Source organism: Mesoplodon densirostris, chromosome 8 (genome assembly GCF_025265405.1).
Source record: "Mesoplodon densirostris isolate mMesDen1 chromosome 8, mMesDen1 primary haplotype, whole genome shotgun sequence".
In the NCBI taxonomy this organism is placed as follows: domain Eukaryota; kingdom Metazoa; phylum Chordata; class Mammalia; order Artiodactyla; family Ziphiidae; genus Mesoplodon; species Mesoplodon densirostris.
The window spans coordinates 62,183,757-62,197,994 of NC_082668.1; the positions used below are offsets into that span (position 1 = coordinate 62,183,757).

The following is a 14,238-nucleotide window of genomic DNA, read 5'->3' on the forward strand; positions in this document are numbered from 1 at the left end:
TTTCAAGGGTGACTCTAAACAACTCAGTTGTTAATATAACGTCAAAAACAATATGCAAGAATCGTGAGGACAATGGGAACATTGATCTTTTTAACGAACTTTGAGTGACACGACCAATATTCCAGTGAGAACCAAGTATTACAAAAGTCTCCAATGTCCTGTTAAATGTTATGTTCTACCATATAACACTGTAAACATATAACTGTAAGTCTACATTTTCCATGAAGGTGGATTAATAACTCAATTTAATTCCTGTAATACTTATAATGTAGTGGACAATTGCAAGTTCAATTTTATAATGAAGGTTTTAATAAGCTAGTATTTGGAAAACATGTTGAAATAATGTTACTCAAGAAATAGAAATTAACAAATATTTTAAAATCAATAGTAACTTGGGTTCTGGTTAAAGTTAGTTTGACGTACATTGGATTTATCCTTTTAAATAAATGTTTTGTCTCTGGGCAGTTTGATACACATTGTCACTTACCATCTTTCAGGATGGTTTCTCGCTCTGTGCCATCTATCTTCTGCCGGCCAATTAGGAAACTGGTGGTGTCAGCAAAGTAGATATAATTGGTTTCTGCATGAAAATCTAAAGCACGAGGGTTTACCAGATTTTCTATGGGGATCATGTATTCATCAGCTATCTTGGTATTCAAGTCCATTCCTCTAACAATTCCTGGGCGTCCTTTCCCATAAAAGAGAAACAACTCATTCTTTGGTCCTGCAGAAGAAAGATTACAAACATAAACAACCAATGCTGCCTAATCTTCTTTACCCTGCATAATGCCACTGTCTAATTAACTGGCACAATTAACATTTTTTTAAAGTCAGTACCAAAAATTAAACCCTAAAATATGCCAAATGCATCTCGATGCAAGAAGACCAGCTAATTGCGTTACTTTAGTTAAAACAGAAATTACGTCTGTGAATAGGTTATATTTAGTTAATTATTCTTTTGCCTGTAACTGTATAGCAAAAACATGACAGATTGTTGGATAACTTATAATTGTAAAATGGACATTTATTAAAACATCTGGCACATTTAATTTTACAATTCATTACAATCTATCTAATATATCTGTAGATACTAACTGTAGCATTCATTATGTTTGACAGTGCTAAAAACTTCAGAATATTTAAAACAGCCCCCCCTCAAAGTTTGCATCTACAGACTGTCAGAAGCAAACAAAAAGAATCACACAGTATCACATAACTTGCATGTGAGTATATTATAGTTTGTATAAACGTGATTATTTTTTCTAAGAAATGAAATAAAATGCCAGTTACAGTGTCACTTCTTTCTTCATATCTTAATTAGAATGTTAGACGTTGATGCTGTCTGCCAGTAACTCTGAGGTACAACACAGACTTTATCAAAAACTAAACAAAAGAAAAAACTGTGTCCTGGGTTAAAATGCAAGAATCAAGGAAGCTTTTTCTACAGAATGAATGAACTCCTTCAGACTTTTATATGAAACTACATGCAAGGCTCTCGTATTGCTAGGGCACATTATATAGTTAAGTATACATAATTTTGAAAGGAATACTTCAAATGGAAAGGAAAACATACTAGGTTTTATTAAGAAAACTGAGGATACATATGACTATTATATTTAGATAACCATACCATAGTGAGATTCTTAGTAAATTAAAATAATTACATTATAAAATTTGGAGAAAAAAATAAGTAATTACTAATAAACTCAACACCCTCGATGCAAACTATATAATCATTTTATATAGTTTCTTTCTCATTTTCTTTTAAAATTAGTGTTAATGAATATTAAATATATATAAATATTTATAAAATGTTAATATTTAAAGAATAAAAATAAAACAAATCTCATGTACCTAGCGTAGATCTTAAGAATATTTCCAGAACATTAGAATGCACGCACATGCCCCAAACCCACCCCCCTTCCATCCCAGAGACATCCAGTATCTCTGGTTATATACAGTAATATGGTTATTGTGTTTACCATGCATTTTTTAGAAGTTTGGCCACATATGTTGTTTATATTTCCCAACAGTAGACTGTTTAATTTTGCGTGTTTGAATTGCATGTGTGCTATTAATTAATTTTATTCTTATTACATAATTTATATTCATCTATGGTTGTTGTAGTAATCATTCGTTTTCATTGCTGTATTATATTCCTTGGTGTGGCTATTTCAAATTTAATTTATCTAGCTATTTTTCTAATACACACTAATATAGAAGAGAATATGTTTTGTATTCTGCTTTTATTACTAAATCTTAGCATTAAGATTATATTCTGTGCTGATCCTTTTCTTTCTTTTCTTTTTTTTTTTTGGCTGTGTTGGGTCTTCATTGCTGTGCATGGGCTTTCTGTAGTTGCTGTGAGCAGGGGCTACTCTTCGCTGTAGTGTGCAGGCTTCTCACTGTGGTGGCTTCTCTTGTTTCAGAGCACAGGCTCTAGGCATACAGGCTTCAGTAGTTGTGGCACGTGGGCTCAATAGTTGTGGCTCGTGGGCTGTAGAGTGCAGACTCCACAGTTGTGGCACGTGGGCTTAGTTGCTTCATCGCATGTGGGATCTTCCTGGACCAGGGCTTGAACCCTGGTCCCCTGTATTGGCAGGCAGATTCTTAACTGCTGCGCCACCAGGGAAGTCCCTGATCCATTATTTTTGTCTTACATTCCTTCAGTATGATCAGTATAATATATGATAATTTGCCAAATCATTCCTCAGTTGATTTTATCTTTCCATGATTATAACACTGAGTTATGCATTTTTCCATATCTCTTAGTATACATTTCCAGAAGTGGAATTACTGGATAAGAATATTAACATCCTTCTTTCTCATTACCCTCACAACCTCTCAGTGTCTACCTACTCGTTATTTTCTTTAAAGATACTATCTTACATTGTTTAAAAGTAGATTTATTTGAAAATTAATATTCCTGAGTATTTCCTACCAACATCATATGTATAGATACTTTTGTTTTTTTTAAAAAATTGGTATCTTAGATATGCATTTTACTACTTAACTTTTAAAAATTTAACAATATTTTGTTGTGTCATTAAAAGGTCTTCAAAACATTCTTTTCAATGGCAGCATTATGTTCCCTGCTAGAGAGGCAACATAATATGGTCAGCTACTTACCTACTGTAGGATATTTAGATTGCTTCTGGGTTTTTGTTATTATACATACATTTACAATGGATTTCTTTAGTCAAAAGTGGGATAACTTGGTAAAGGATGTTATCAGTTTTATCTCTTTTCTATGTTATTATCAAATGTCTTTCTAATAGTGGTATCAATTTCCAGTTCTATTAGCAAGGCATAAGCATGCTGGTTTCACCATATCTATTCTTGCTAACATTTATTTTTGCTTGTACTTTTAATTGATGCTTTAATTGGTAAACCTGGCACAATACTTCATTGGTTTAATGTATGTGTGTGTATGTGTATGTGCACGTGTGCATGTGTATGCATATTTTAAATAAGAATGGTAACTATTTTTCCCACTGTTTTATTCAGTCACTTTTTTCAATCATTCACTACCTGAAGTTTCTTCTAATGTGTTTTCCTATACCATAGACAATTGAAAACTAAAAACTACATTTCACAGACACCGATATAGCCATGGCTCTAGTTTTGGTTTAAGTACCTAAAGTCAGATGTACTAGCTTGAGTTTGGAATATAGAAATGAGACCACCTTTTGTTGCTTCTGCTGGTATTTATCTGATGGAGAAACTGAATTTTTCCACATCAGTCTTCTTCCTTTCTGTATATCAAGAGACAAGGATGAGGGTATCTTTTTGTTGTGCTGTGTTTTTTTTGTTTGTTTGTTTGTTTTTCCAGTATGACATATTATTTCTGGAGCTAATAGTTTTGGTGCAAACTTCCTAATCCCTGGATCTCAGCTAAGATGGTGTGTTTCTGAAACACCATGTTTGCCATTTGTGGCTTCCCGATGCCCTAGCTTCTGATTATGGTAGGTGTTCCAGCTTAAGCCAGGCTAGTTTGTGGTGGTTTTGAGGAAAGTTCCCAAGACCCAGTCTAGAAGCTGCTGCTTCAGGCTTCTCAATGATTTTGTAAGTACCTATCTATTTGTGTTTGATCCTTTCTGCTTAAAATAGCTAGAATTGTTTCTGTTAGTTTAAATGTAAATGTACCCTGATTGGTCACTACATTAGGGATGATTGAAGCTTATGCAACTCTGATCTTATGTTTCTCCACCAAACGTGTGTATATATGTGTGTGTATATGTATATGTGTGTGTGTGTATATATATGTGTGTATGTATGTGTACATATATAGAAATGTACATACACATATATACACACATGTATATATGTATGCATAAATGTGCATGACTGTATTTTTGCATGACATGCCATCACTTCGCAAGTGGTAACCAGAGCAGTTTAAAGGCTGGTTACACACACACACACACACACACACACACACACACACACACACACACAAACTACCCCTATCTTGAGGCTTCTGACACAAAACCTTCAATTATCCAGAGGATTTCTTGAACATGAGAGCTGGTGTCTCGACATTCCTAGTATTTGATACAAAGCTGGACATAAAAAAAAGTACTAAAAGGCATGTATTTTATCACAGTTAAGTCTCTTGGGTTCTCAATTTAGAAGTATTTGCACTATGAATTCTAAACACTTAGACTTAAAATTATAACAAATTTAGAGGTCTCATTTCATAGTCCCCAGCAAGCATATGATAAGAAAGCAAAAGAGATGGCAGGACAGTGGTCAGAGAGGGAGCACAGACAAAAATAAATCGAGACAAAATATGCACTGTAAAAAGCAGTCATCATAATCTTAAAAACTATGGTATTTGTGGGACATCTAAAAACCAACAGTCTCCACATGGACACCATTTCTATGAGGGCAATTAAAACTACATATGATTATGCGGACCCTGAGTAAAGAACTTAATTAATTTTTGTGTAAAAATTTAAACTTAACAAAAGTCATGTGTGAAAAATATTTATTAGCTTATTTAAATAAAGAACAATTAAGTTATTCTAGCATATTTCAAAAATAAAACAAAGATATGTCCAACTACTAGATAACTTTTAAACAAAATTGTTAAAGAGATTGATATTTAATTAGTATAGCTCCAGTTACTTGGAAAGTGAAATAATGAAATGAATGTCATCCCCAATGCTGGATAAAGTGAAATATTACTTAATGTGGATTTTTGTTGGACTAAACACACCTATTACTAGAAGCAGCATCTTGGTTCAAAAAAGAAAAAATCTGGTTAACCAACGATTCAGGCTCATTAGACCATGAACATTCTTTAGGGAATTAAGGAAAGGATCTTCCTAAAAATCTTCCCTAAAGTACGGTTCCCAAAGATCCATAAATTTGGTGACTCTATAGCCCAATTAGTTTTCTCATTCACATTATCATACACATACAAAAGAGAAAAAAACAAAAACAAAAACAAATACTGATTTTGAGAAAAATGGCTTGTACACATTCACAGGCAAATTTGGCCTGATGATGTCTCACGTTATTACTGATGCTGATGCTCCTAATTAATACTAAGAGCCCTATTCTGAAGCATTAGCTGCTGGCAAATGTTTGATTTTCAATAACATACTTTTGCATGACCTGCCATCACTTCCCAAGTTGAAACCAGTCCTGCAGCGACAGGTCCGTGCTTTGTAACCGCTGCTGAGCAGACATATGTGTGAACATCCCCCTGGCATTCCGTATGGATCCACTTCACATGCATGGCTTCTGACTACAACAAATGAAAAAGAGCATGCTTGAAATTCTCCAAAGACAAGATAATTATGTGCATCAGTATGTTGAAACTTTGACAGTGCAAGAAGAGGAAATCCTAGCAAAAATCTATATACCAAATATTTTGTATCATAATCAATTGGAAAAGAGTTTAAACCCCAAAAAAGAAAAGGTAGGGATTTGCCAAAATCCTCCTAAGTCTACCTTTTAAAAAAATTCTGAGAAGATAAAATGCTTTTATATTAACCTAAACTGTTTACATGTAAGCAAAATAAAAGTAACATGTTTTTTTGGTACATGCTTATTGTACTTTTAAAAAGTACACTTTTCTGGCAAATATTAAAAAAAATACTGTTAAAATATCCTAGGTTAGGTAGTTAGGCAGAGAAAGGACTTCTTCTGAAATAATCTATTATATGGGCACCTAAATTAGGATAAATGTGCTTCAGTGATTACCTTTATTGAGAAGTGCTGAGATAAATTTTTTTCTTCAATTTTGAGTCCATTGCCATTTGGAGAACCCTTCCACAAAATGAATTGTGTGTGTGTGTGTGTGTGTGTTTGTGTGTGTGACTATAATTGTCAAAAGGAGAAGGCTGAGTTTTCATGTGGAGGTTATGGAATAGAAAGCTGTTTTATGAGTGTAGAAGGTGGAGAAGAAACAAAAATAGGAAAAGTACTGTATGGAGAGGATGAAAAGAAGAAAGGTCAAAGAGAAAATGCTGTAGTAGGAATAATACCAGTAAGATTTTATGCATTACTGTAATTATATTTCTTTTCAATCACAACTTTCTTGGAATTGTCATGAGTAATATGACAATTTTCTTTTAATATTAAAACTTACATGCTTTCAAAAACTGTGCTATGTTCTTTGTGTATTCTGCATTCTCTAAATGAAAAGATAACTGAAATGTAGTTTATTTTTTTGCACAAGAGCGTTGCTTTTATTTTCCAGTCTCATCCCATTTCTATACTGGATCACATCTCCTCTTACCTACTTAGCAACTCCCCAGTTTCTCACTGTCTTGTCTTCATTACTTTTGCTCTCTGCATTGGATCATGCCCATCAGCATAAAAATGTGCCATTATTTCCACATCTTGGGGGGTAAAAAATCCTAATTTTAACCTTAATTCCCACAGCAATCCTTCAATTAGCTCCCCATTTCTCTGCTCCACCTAATATCAACACTTCTCAAAGTTATCCTCGCTCATTTTCTATAATTTCTTTCCTTCCTATCTTTCCCAGATCCTTTCTACCTAGACATTCTCTTCACCGCAAACTGCTCTTATGAGCTTCATGCTGCTAAATCCAATGGCCAATTGAATTTAACAAGCTTCTGCTCAGTCTCCTCTTTTGGTTCTTCCTATTGTCTTTGACTTCTCATTGTTGGAGTGTCCCAGTGTCCTTTATTTGGAACTTTTTTCTTCTCCATCTATAGTTACTTCCTTGGTGATCACATCCATTTTCCTGGCTTTAAATGTCACCTATATGCCAATGACTCTCAAATTGTTTTGTCCAGCTTGGGCTTGCCCCTGAACTCCAGACTTATATATTCAAATACCTCCTTGAAATCTCCACCTGAATTTATGACAGAAATTCAAAATAACATGTAAAAATTATACATTTTTCCTTTGCCCCCAGTCTGCTCCAAACTTAGTTTTCTTAATCTCAAAAATAACTCAATTATTCCAGTTGCTCAGCCTAATTGTCATCATCCTTGCCTCTTTTTTAATTTACACCCCGCATCAACTCCATTAAGAAATGCTGTTGGCTATACCTTCAAATATATTCTGAGTCTAACTAACCACTTTTCACCACCTTCACTACTACCATCTTGGTCCAATCCACCATCATCTCTAACTTTCCACCCTTGTCCCTGACAGCCTATTGTCAATATAGCAGCCATATTGATTCCTTTAAAAAGTCAGTCAGAGCTACAGTAATCAAGACAGTATGGTACTGGCACAAAAACAGAAAGATAGATCAATGGAACAGGATAGAAAGCCCAGAGATAAACCCACGGACATATGGTCACCTTATCTTTGATAAAGGAGGCAGGAATGTACAGTGGAGAAAGGACAGTCTCTTCAATAAGTGGTGCTGGGAAAACTGGACAGGGACATGTAAAAGTATGAGATTAGATCACTCCCTAACACCATACACAAAAATTAGCTCAAAATGGATTAAAGACCTAAATGTAAGGCCAGACACTATCAAACTCCTAGAGGAAAACATAGGCAGAACACTCTATGACATAAATCACAGCAAGATCCTTTTTGACCCACCTCCTAGAGAAATGGAAATAAAGACAAAAATAAACACATGGGACCTAATGAAACTTCAAAGCTTTTGCACAGCAAAGGAAACCATAAACAAGACCAAAAGACAACCCTCAGAATGGAAGAAAATATTTGCAAATGAAGCAACTGACAAAGGATTAATCTCCAAAATTTATAAGCAGCTCATGCAGCTCAATAGCAAAAAAACAAACAACCCAATCCAAAAATGGGCAGAAGACCTAAATAGACATTTCTCCACAGAAGATATACAGACAGCCAACAAACACATGAAAGGATGCTCAACATCTTTACTCATTAGAGAAATGCAAATCAAAACTACAATGAGATATCATCTCACACCAGTCAGAATGGCCATCATCAAAAAATCTAGAAACAATAAATGCTGGAGAGGGTGTGGAAAAAAGGGAACTCTCTTGCACTGCTGGTGGGAATGTGAATTGGTACAGCCACTATGGAGAACAGTATGGAGGTTCCTTAAAAAACTACAAATAGAACTACCATATGACCCAGCAATCCCACTACTGGGCATATACCCTGAGAAAACCATAATTCAAAAAGAGACATGTACCAAAATGTTCATAGCAGCCCTATTGACAATAGCCCGGAGATGGAAACAACCTAAGTGTCCATCATCGGATGAATGGATAAAGAAGATGTGGCACATATATACAATGGAATATTACTCAGCCATAAAAAGAAATGAAATTGAGCTATTTGTAATGAGGTGGATGGACCTAGAGTCTGTCATACAGAGTGAAGTAAGTCAGAAAGAGAAAGACAAATACTGTATGCTGACACATATATATGGAATTTAAGAAAAAAATGTCATCAAGAACATAGGGGTAAGACAGGAATAAAGACACAGACCTACTAGAGCATGGACTTGAGGATATGGGGAGGGGGAAGGGTAAGCTGTGACAAAGTGAAAGAGCGGCATGGACATATATACACTACCAAATGTAAGGTAGATAGCTAGTGGGAAGCAGCCGCATAGCACAGGGAGATCAGCTCGGTTCTTTGTGACCGCCTGGAGGGGTGGGATAGGGAGGGTGGGAGGGAGACGCAAAAGGGAGGGGATATGGGAACATATGTATATGTATAACTGATTAAATTTGTAAAATAAAAAAAAAAAAAAAAAAAACTATTCTGTATGATACCATGATGGTGAATACGTGTCATGACACATTTGTCAAAACTCATAAGATGTACAACTCCAAGAGTGAGCCCTGTAGAGACAACAGATGTAGAGAACAAACATATGGATACCAAAGGGGGAAAGTAGAGGGCGGGAGGTGGTGGTGGGATGAATTGGGAGATTGGGATTGACATGTATACACTAATATGTATAAAATGGATAACTAATAAGAACCTGCTGTATAAAAAAATAAATAAAATTCAAAAAACCCAAAAAAAAAAAAAAAAAAAAAAAAAGTCAGTCAGATTATGAGACTCCTCTGCTTAAGGCTTCTTAAGGACTCCCCATCTCACTAAAAGTATAAGCAAAGGTTTTTACAACTGTCCGCAGAGCCCTACTTGTTATGGTCCTCCTTCATTTCTCCAGCTTAATTGCCTACTTCTCTTCCTCTTTTTACTCTGCTCCAGACCTATGGGTCTCCTTGTTGCTCCCTGAACAATCCAAGCATGCTCTTCCTCGTGGTTTTTGTGTGTGCTCATCTTTCTACCTGCTTCTCTCCTCCTTTAATTACTTAAAGTCTTCATGCAATTTCATCTTCTCAATGGGACTTCCTCTGACCATTCAATATAAAATTGCAAACTACCCCCATTCCTGACACTCATCTGCTCTATCTTTTTCCATAGCACTTACTATCTTCTCATAGAATAATAATTTACTTGGTTTTTAAAAATTATGTCTTCTTTACAACAATGCAAATCTCATAAAGGCAATGATCTTTTGGTCTGTTTTATTCACAACTATCTTCTCAATGGACATAGAATAGTTCCTGGCACATAGTAAATGGTCAGTGAATAATTGGTGAATTAATAAATCCTAATATAAAACTCTAATAAGGTTACCTACAGAATTCAAAATTTGAATTTCCTATAAACACAATATGTATATGTGATAATACATTGTCTAAGCTGAATTTATGTTAATGGTTAGATAATTCTAAATTCATTTTAATTTGAAGCACAAAAAGATGATGGACATTTGGGTGGTAGTTTTTGTATGTTACATTATTCTATATATGATTGAGCCTAAACTGTATTGATGAATAAGCATCACTAACCTACAGTGCAAAGTAGTTAGTGTTTTTGAGGAATACTTAGAAATGCTGTAGCCTTCTTGTTAAAAATTATTTTTTATTTAACATGCATTAAGGAATGATTGGGATGTTCAGTCAAGAGACCCCAGTGAATGCAATAAAAACTAGACAGATACTGAAAGGAAATCACCTAATTTGAAATGTTTCCCAGAATGATATTAAAAAATTCTCTAAAGTCTTAGCGTCTGGGTTTCCTGTATACATACATCGAGTGCAAGTTCCTTCCTGAATCTAAATCTAGCCGTCATTTTAATTCTATGGTTGTAGAAACGATTCACTAGCAACTGAACAATTTGTCATTTAGACTTGGGAAGGGAGTTCTATTCCATTTTTGCTATCAAAACAGAGAATTTATGGCTCACCCACTTTAACACCAAACAAAGGCACAAGGACCATATCCCCATTCAATTTGCCATTGTGAAGGCTATGAAGAAGTCTTGTATCTTACCTATTGGTTGAGTTCTTTTTTGATAGATTCGGATTCCTCGAGCATTTTCCATTTTAATTAATGAATGAATATCAGTGCCATTAAATCGGTTTATCCGTATGATATTGTAGTTATCAGAACTGGTTGCATACAAATAGTCTTCAAACACAGTTATACCATAAAGATGTTTGACCTATAAAAAGGGGCAAAAATGACTATGATTTTTAATTATGTTGCTTTTAACTTGAAAGAAAAAATGATTGCTATCTACTCCTGTGGAAAATTCCCATAGTTGGAGAGTCACAACCATATTATCATTTATCTTCTCTCATAGAATTTGACATTTTAATGTTTTCTCTGAGAATAAAACATTATGCAGTAGTGGTTAAAGCACTACCCAATGTATGGGAGAGAATTTTATTCATGTTTCATTAAGAAAACATGTTCAGTAGCTACTTTTCGAAGCCTAGTGAGAACCAAACTTTCAAGCATATTCAATAACATGCTTATGGCACCGTTATGTAAAATTTGATATATTTTTGTGGGCTACATTTTCATATAGCCATGGATATGTAGAATCTGTAAAAGGCTTGCTTTGTCTGTGAAAGGACTGATGAAAAAACACCTTTGAAAATCCCATTTTTTAAAAATACAGGTTACATTTAGACTAATAGTAGCCCCAGCATGGAAAATAGTAAACAACAAAATCACATATTTGGAATAATTGTAAATAAAATGTCAGCATTCTACTCAGAAATTGTACTGTTTCTAAAGCCTATTCATAATGAAAATGGAACTCTGATTTGAGAATAACAATGTTTACTGCTCTCCATGACACTTCACAGGTAACAGTGTAACTCTCCTCCTTGGCACAGGTCTTGGGGACTGTGGGTAAGAATAGGCTTCTTGAACTGATGGAAAGCTTCCAGTAAAGCAAAGGGAGAATAAGTATACTGATTTTCTCATACAAAAAGGCACATGCTAGGCACATTGCCTTTGGGCATGCCTTGTAGTATACTCAATTTAAAATGGTTCTGGACCAAGGTATGGTAGATTTGTCAATTGATTTGCTGTACAGATTTTGATGAAAAAGCATTTGTCATTGTCATTTGGCATTATATTGTACTTCTAGTGTACTTTTCGTATAGATTTGTAGTCAAGAGAATTTGAGAAGTTATGCATGGTTTGACTGTAAAAAAATTTTATATAGAACAAAATCACAAAACTTTCTACTTAAGAAATCATGCCAGTTCTATACCTTAAGCTAAAGCATTTGATTTGCTATCTTTCTAGCTTACATGTCTCCTTATTACTATTCCTGATCCTCTCATAGGAGTTGTTGAGTAAAAGAAGACTGGCTTTTCACGTTGTTTTTGGACGTATTTCATTTCTTCATGTCTAGGCTACAAATGAAAGTTAGGAATTAAGGGGGAGAATCATTCTATGTTAAAGCTCCAATAATCATTTTCAATGTTAGTGTTACTCTCCAGTAAGTGTTTGTAGGGGGAGGCATGTGTGTATTTACTAATAATATTTTCTACATTACTGACATCATATTCACTAAATATATCTATGACCCAATTTTGATTTGGGCAATACTTTTTTTCCTGTAAAATTTACAAGCAAGCTGAAGTCTTCCATTAATTGCCATTTATTTTATGCATGCTTTGCTTAAAGTTTGGGGCCAGTCATCTGGAAGTGTGAGATTGTGACTTAATCACATTGCTGTCCATGTAATTGCCAATCCAAGTCTCAGGAGAGAAAGTAAGCATGGCTACAGAGGGGGCAACTGGTGAGGGCAGAAAACATGTTCACACAATAGCCATCAAATTTTACCCAATGCCTCGCTGCTTTCCTTCAGAAGGGTTTGTTTACCATAAAGTACCTACATTGTTGCCTGGTCTGCTAACTACCCCCAACAGAGGTGGCAGGAGCTTGGTGTGGTGCATAGACCATTCTGCCTACAGGACAAATACAAAATTTTATATCTGTTGGATTACGTAGTGGCAAACTAAGCATATGTTTAGGGAACCAGCAAAACACAAGCAATAGAAATGGGGAAAAAAGGAATAATTAAAAACTTCAGATACTAAAAAACTTTTAAAAGTAGTCATGAGGAAGATCATTTGAATTCCTCATTCTTGTTTCAAGGTTTAAAATTTTAATTACATATATGTAAAAAGAAGGTCCATCATAATCATTTTAGAGACTAGGTCCTCTAAGGTCATAACTAGACTGCCAAGGAAATCAAAGTTTTAAGGACAGTCAAAGTTTAGAGAGAAATAAGTGACCTCACCTCTAATATTGGACACTTTTTTTTAACCACCCAGATTAGTGGATATTTTTATCTGCTAAGGAAGTGAAATCATTTCATTGTTAAAAGCTGATTATAAAGGCAAAGTAACTTTACAGGACAATTACAGAATATTTGTGCCTTGTACTGCAAAAGCAGAGTCACTTATTTCAGCTCCATAGAATGAGAACCTCACATAAAATTAGTGAGATCGGTGAGGTAAAATTGAATTTAAAAAGTAAAGTAGTGAATAAGGCCTATTGCCACTTATAGATCTCCTTCAGGTGTTTATTGAGTGTTATTTGCAAAAACTTGTAATTCAGCAAGGGGAAAAAAAAACTATACAGATGGGAAAAATTTTGACCTCAGTGCTTTTCACAAAATTCTTATTTTAGGAAGTACCTGAATACATCAGAAGGCAAAATTTAATCCAACCTATTAAAATAATAATGATACTTTTGTGAGTCAGCATATGCACTGTGAGCAGAAAAAATATATATATCTCCAATGCCACATGGGACAGATGATAGTTCAGTTTCTTACAAATGAACTACTTAAATTAGTTTTTAGTAAGTAGGTCATATTTACTGTCCTACTCTAATACTTTTCTTTCTTACTAGTGTAGCATTTTTGGTTTTGTTTGTTGTTTTTTGATTTATTTCAGTTGGTTTCTGTTTTGTGTGCTTTTTCCTTTGTTTAATAGAGGGAAAGAGGGGGAGAGAGCCCCATCCCCTGCCCCATACTATGGAGTACACAGTACACTGTGTAAAGAACATTCTCCCATATAGCAAACACATTGCAGTTTTTATGACCCATTGCAGCTTGACTTCATAAGAAATTTTCAACATTGCAATTTTCAGTCTTCTTCCTAGTATGGTACCATCCATTTTATTACCTTAGCTGCATTTCCAAACCAAATTCTACTTACTTGTCTGCCTTGGATGATAGTATGTCTGTTTTTTCCTTGATAGTCCACTACTTCCACATAGTCCAAGTAAAGATCTACCCAGTAAACCAATTTGTTGACTAGGTCTAGTGCCAGTGCAGCTGGCTGCTCTGTCTTGGAATCAATTATCCTTGTTCTGTTCATCCCATCCATGTCACATCGCTCCACTTTGGCCACATTCCCATAGTCAGTAAAGAAAAGTTTTCTGTTGAAAGAAAACTAAATGTTA

The 14,238-nt window shown here is 34.8% G+C and overlaps 1 protein-coding gene across 1 annotated transcript in view; it reads right to left on the reverse strand.

Annotated features, from left to right (window-relative positions):
* The window catches only part of LRP1B (LDL receptor related protein 1B), a 1,545,691-nt gene that overhangs the window by 830,472 nt on the left and 700,981 nt on the right, over positions 1 to 14,238 (reverse strand). Inside the window, exons 8-11 of the mRNA XM_060105953.1 lie at positions 13,992 to 14,214; positions 10,792 to 10,963; positions 5,612 to 5,755; positions 488 to 724 (exon numbers count right to left, since the gene is read on the reverse strand). Coding sequence (XP_059961936.1) covers positions 488 to 724; positions 5,612 to 5,755; positions 10,792 to 10,963; positions 13,992 to 14,214 — 776 coding nt within the window. The remainder of the gene's footprint in view (positions 1 to 487; positions 725 to 5,611; positions 5,756 to 10,791; positions 10,964 to 13,991; positions 14,215 to 14,238) is intronic.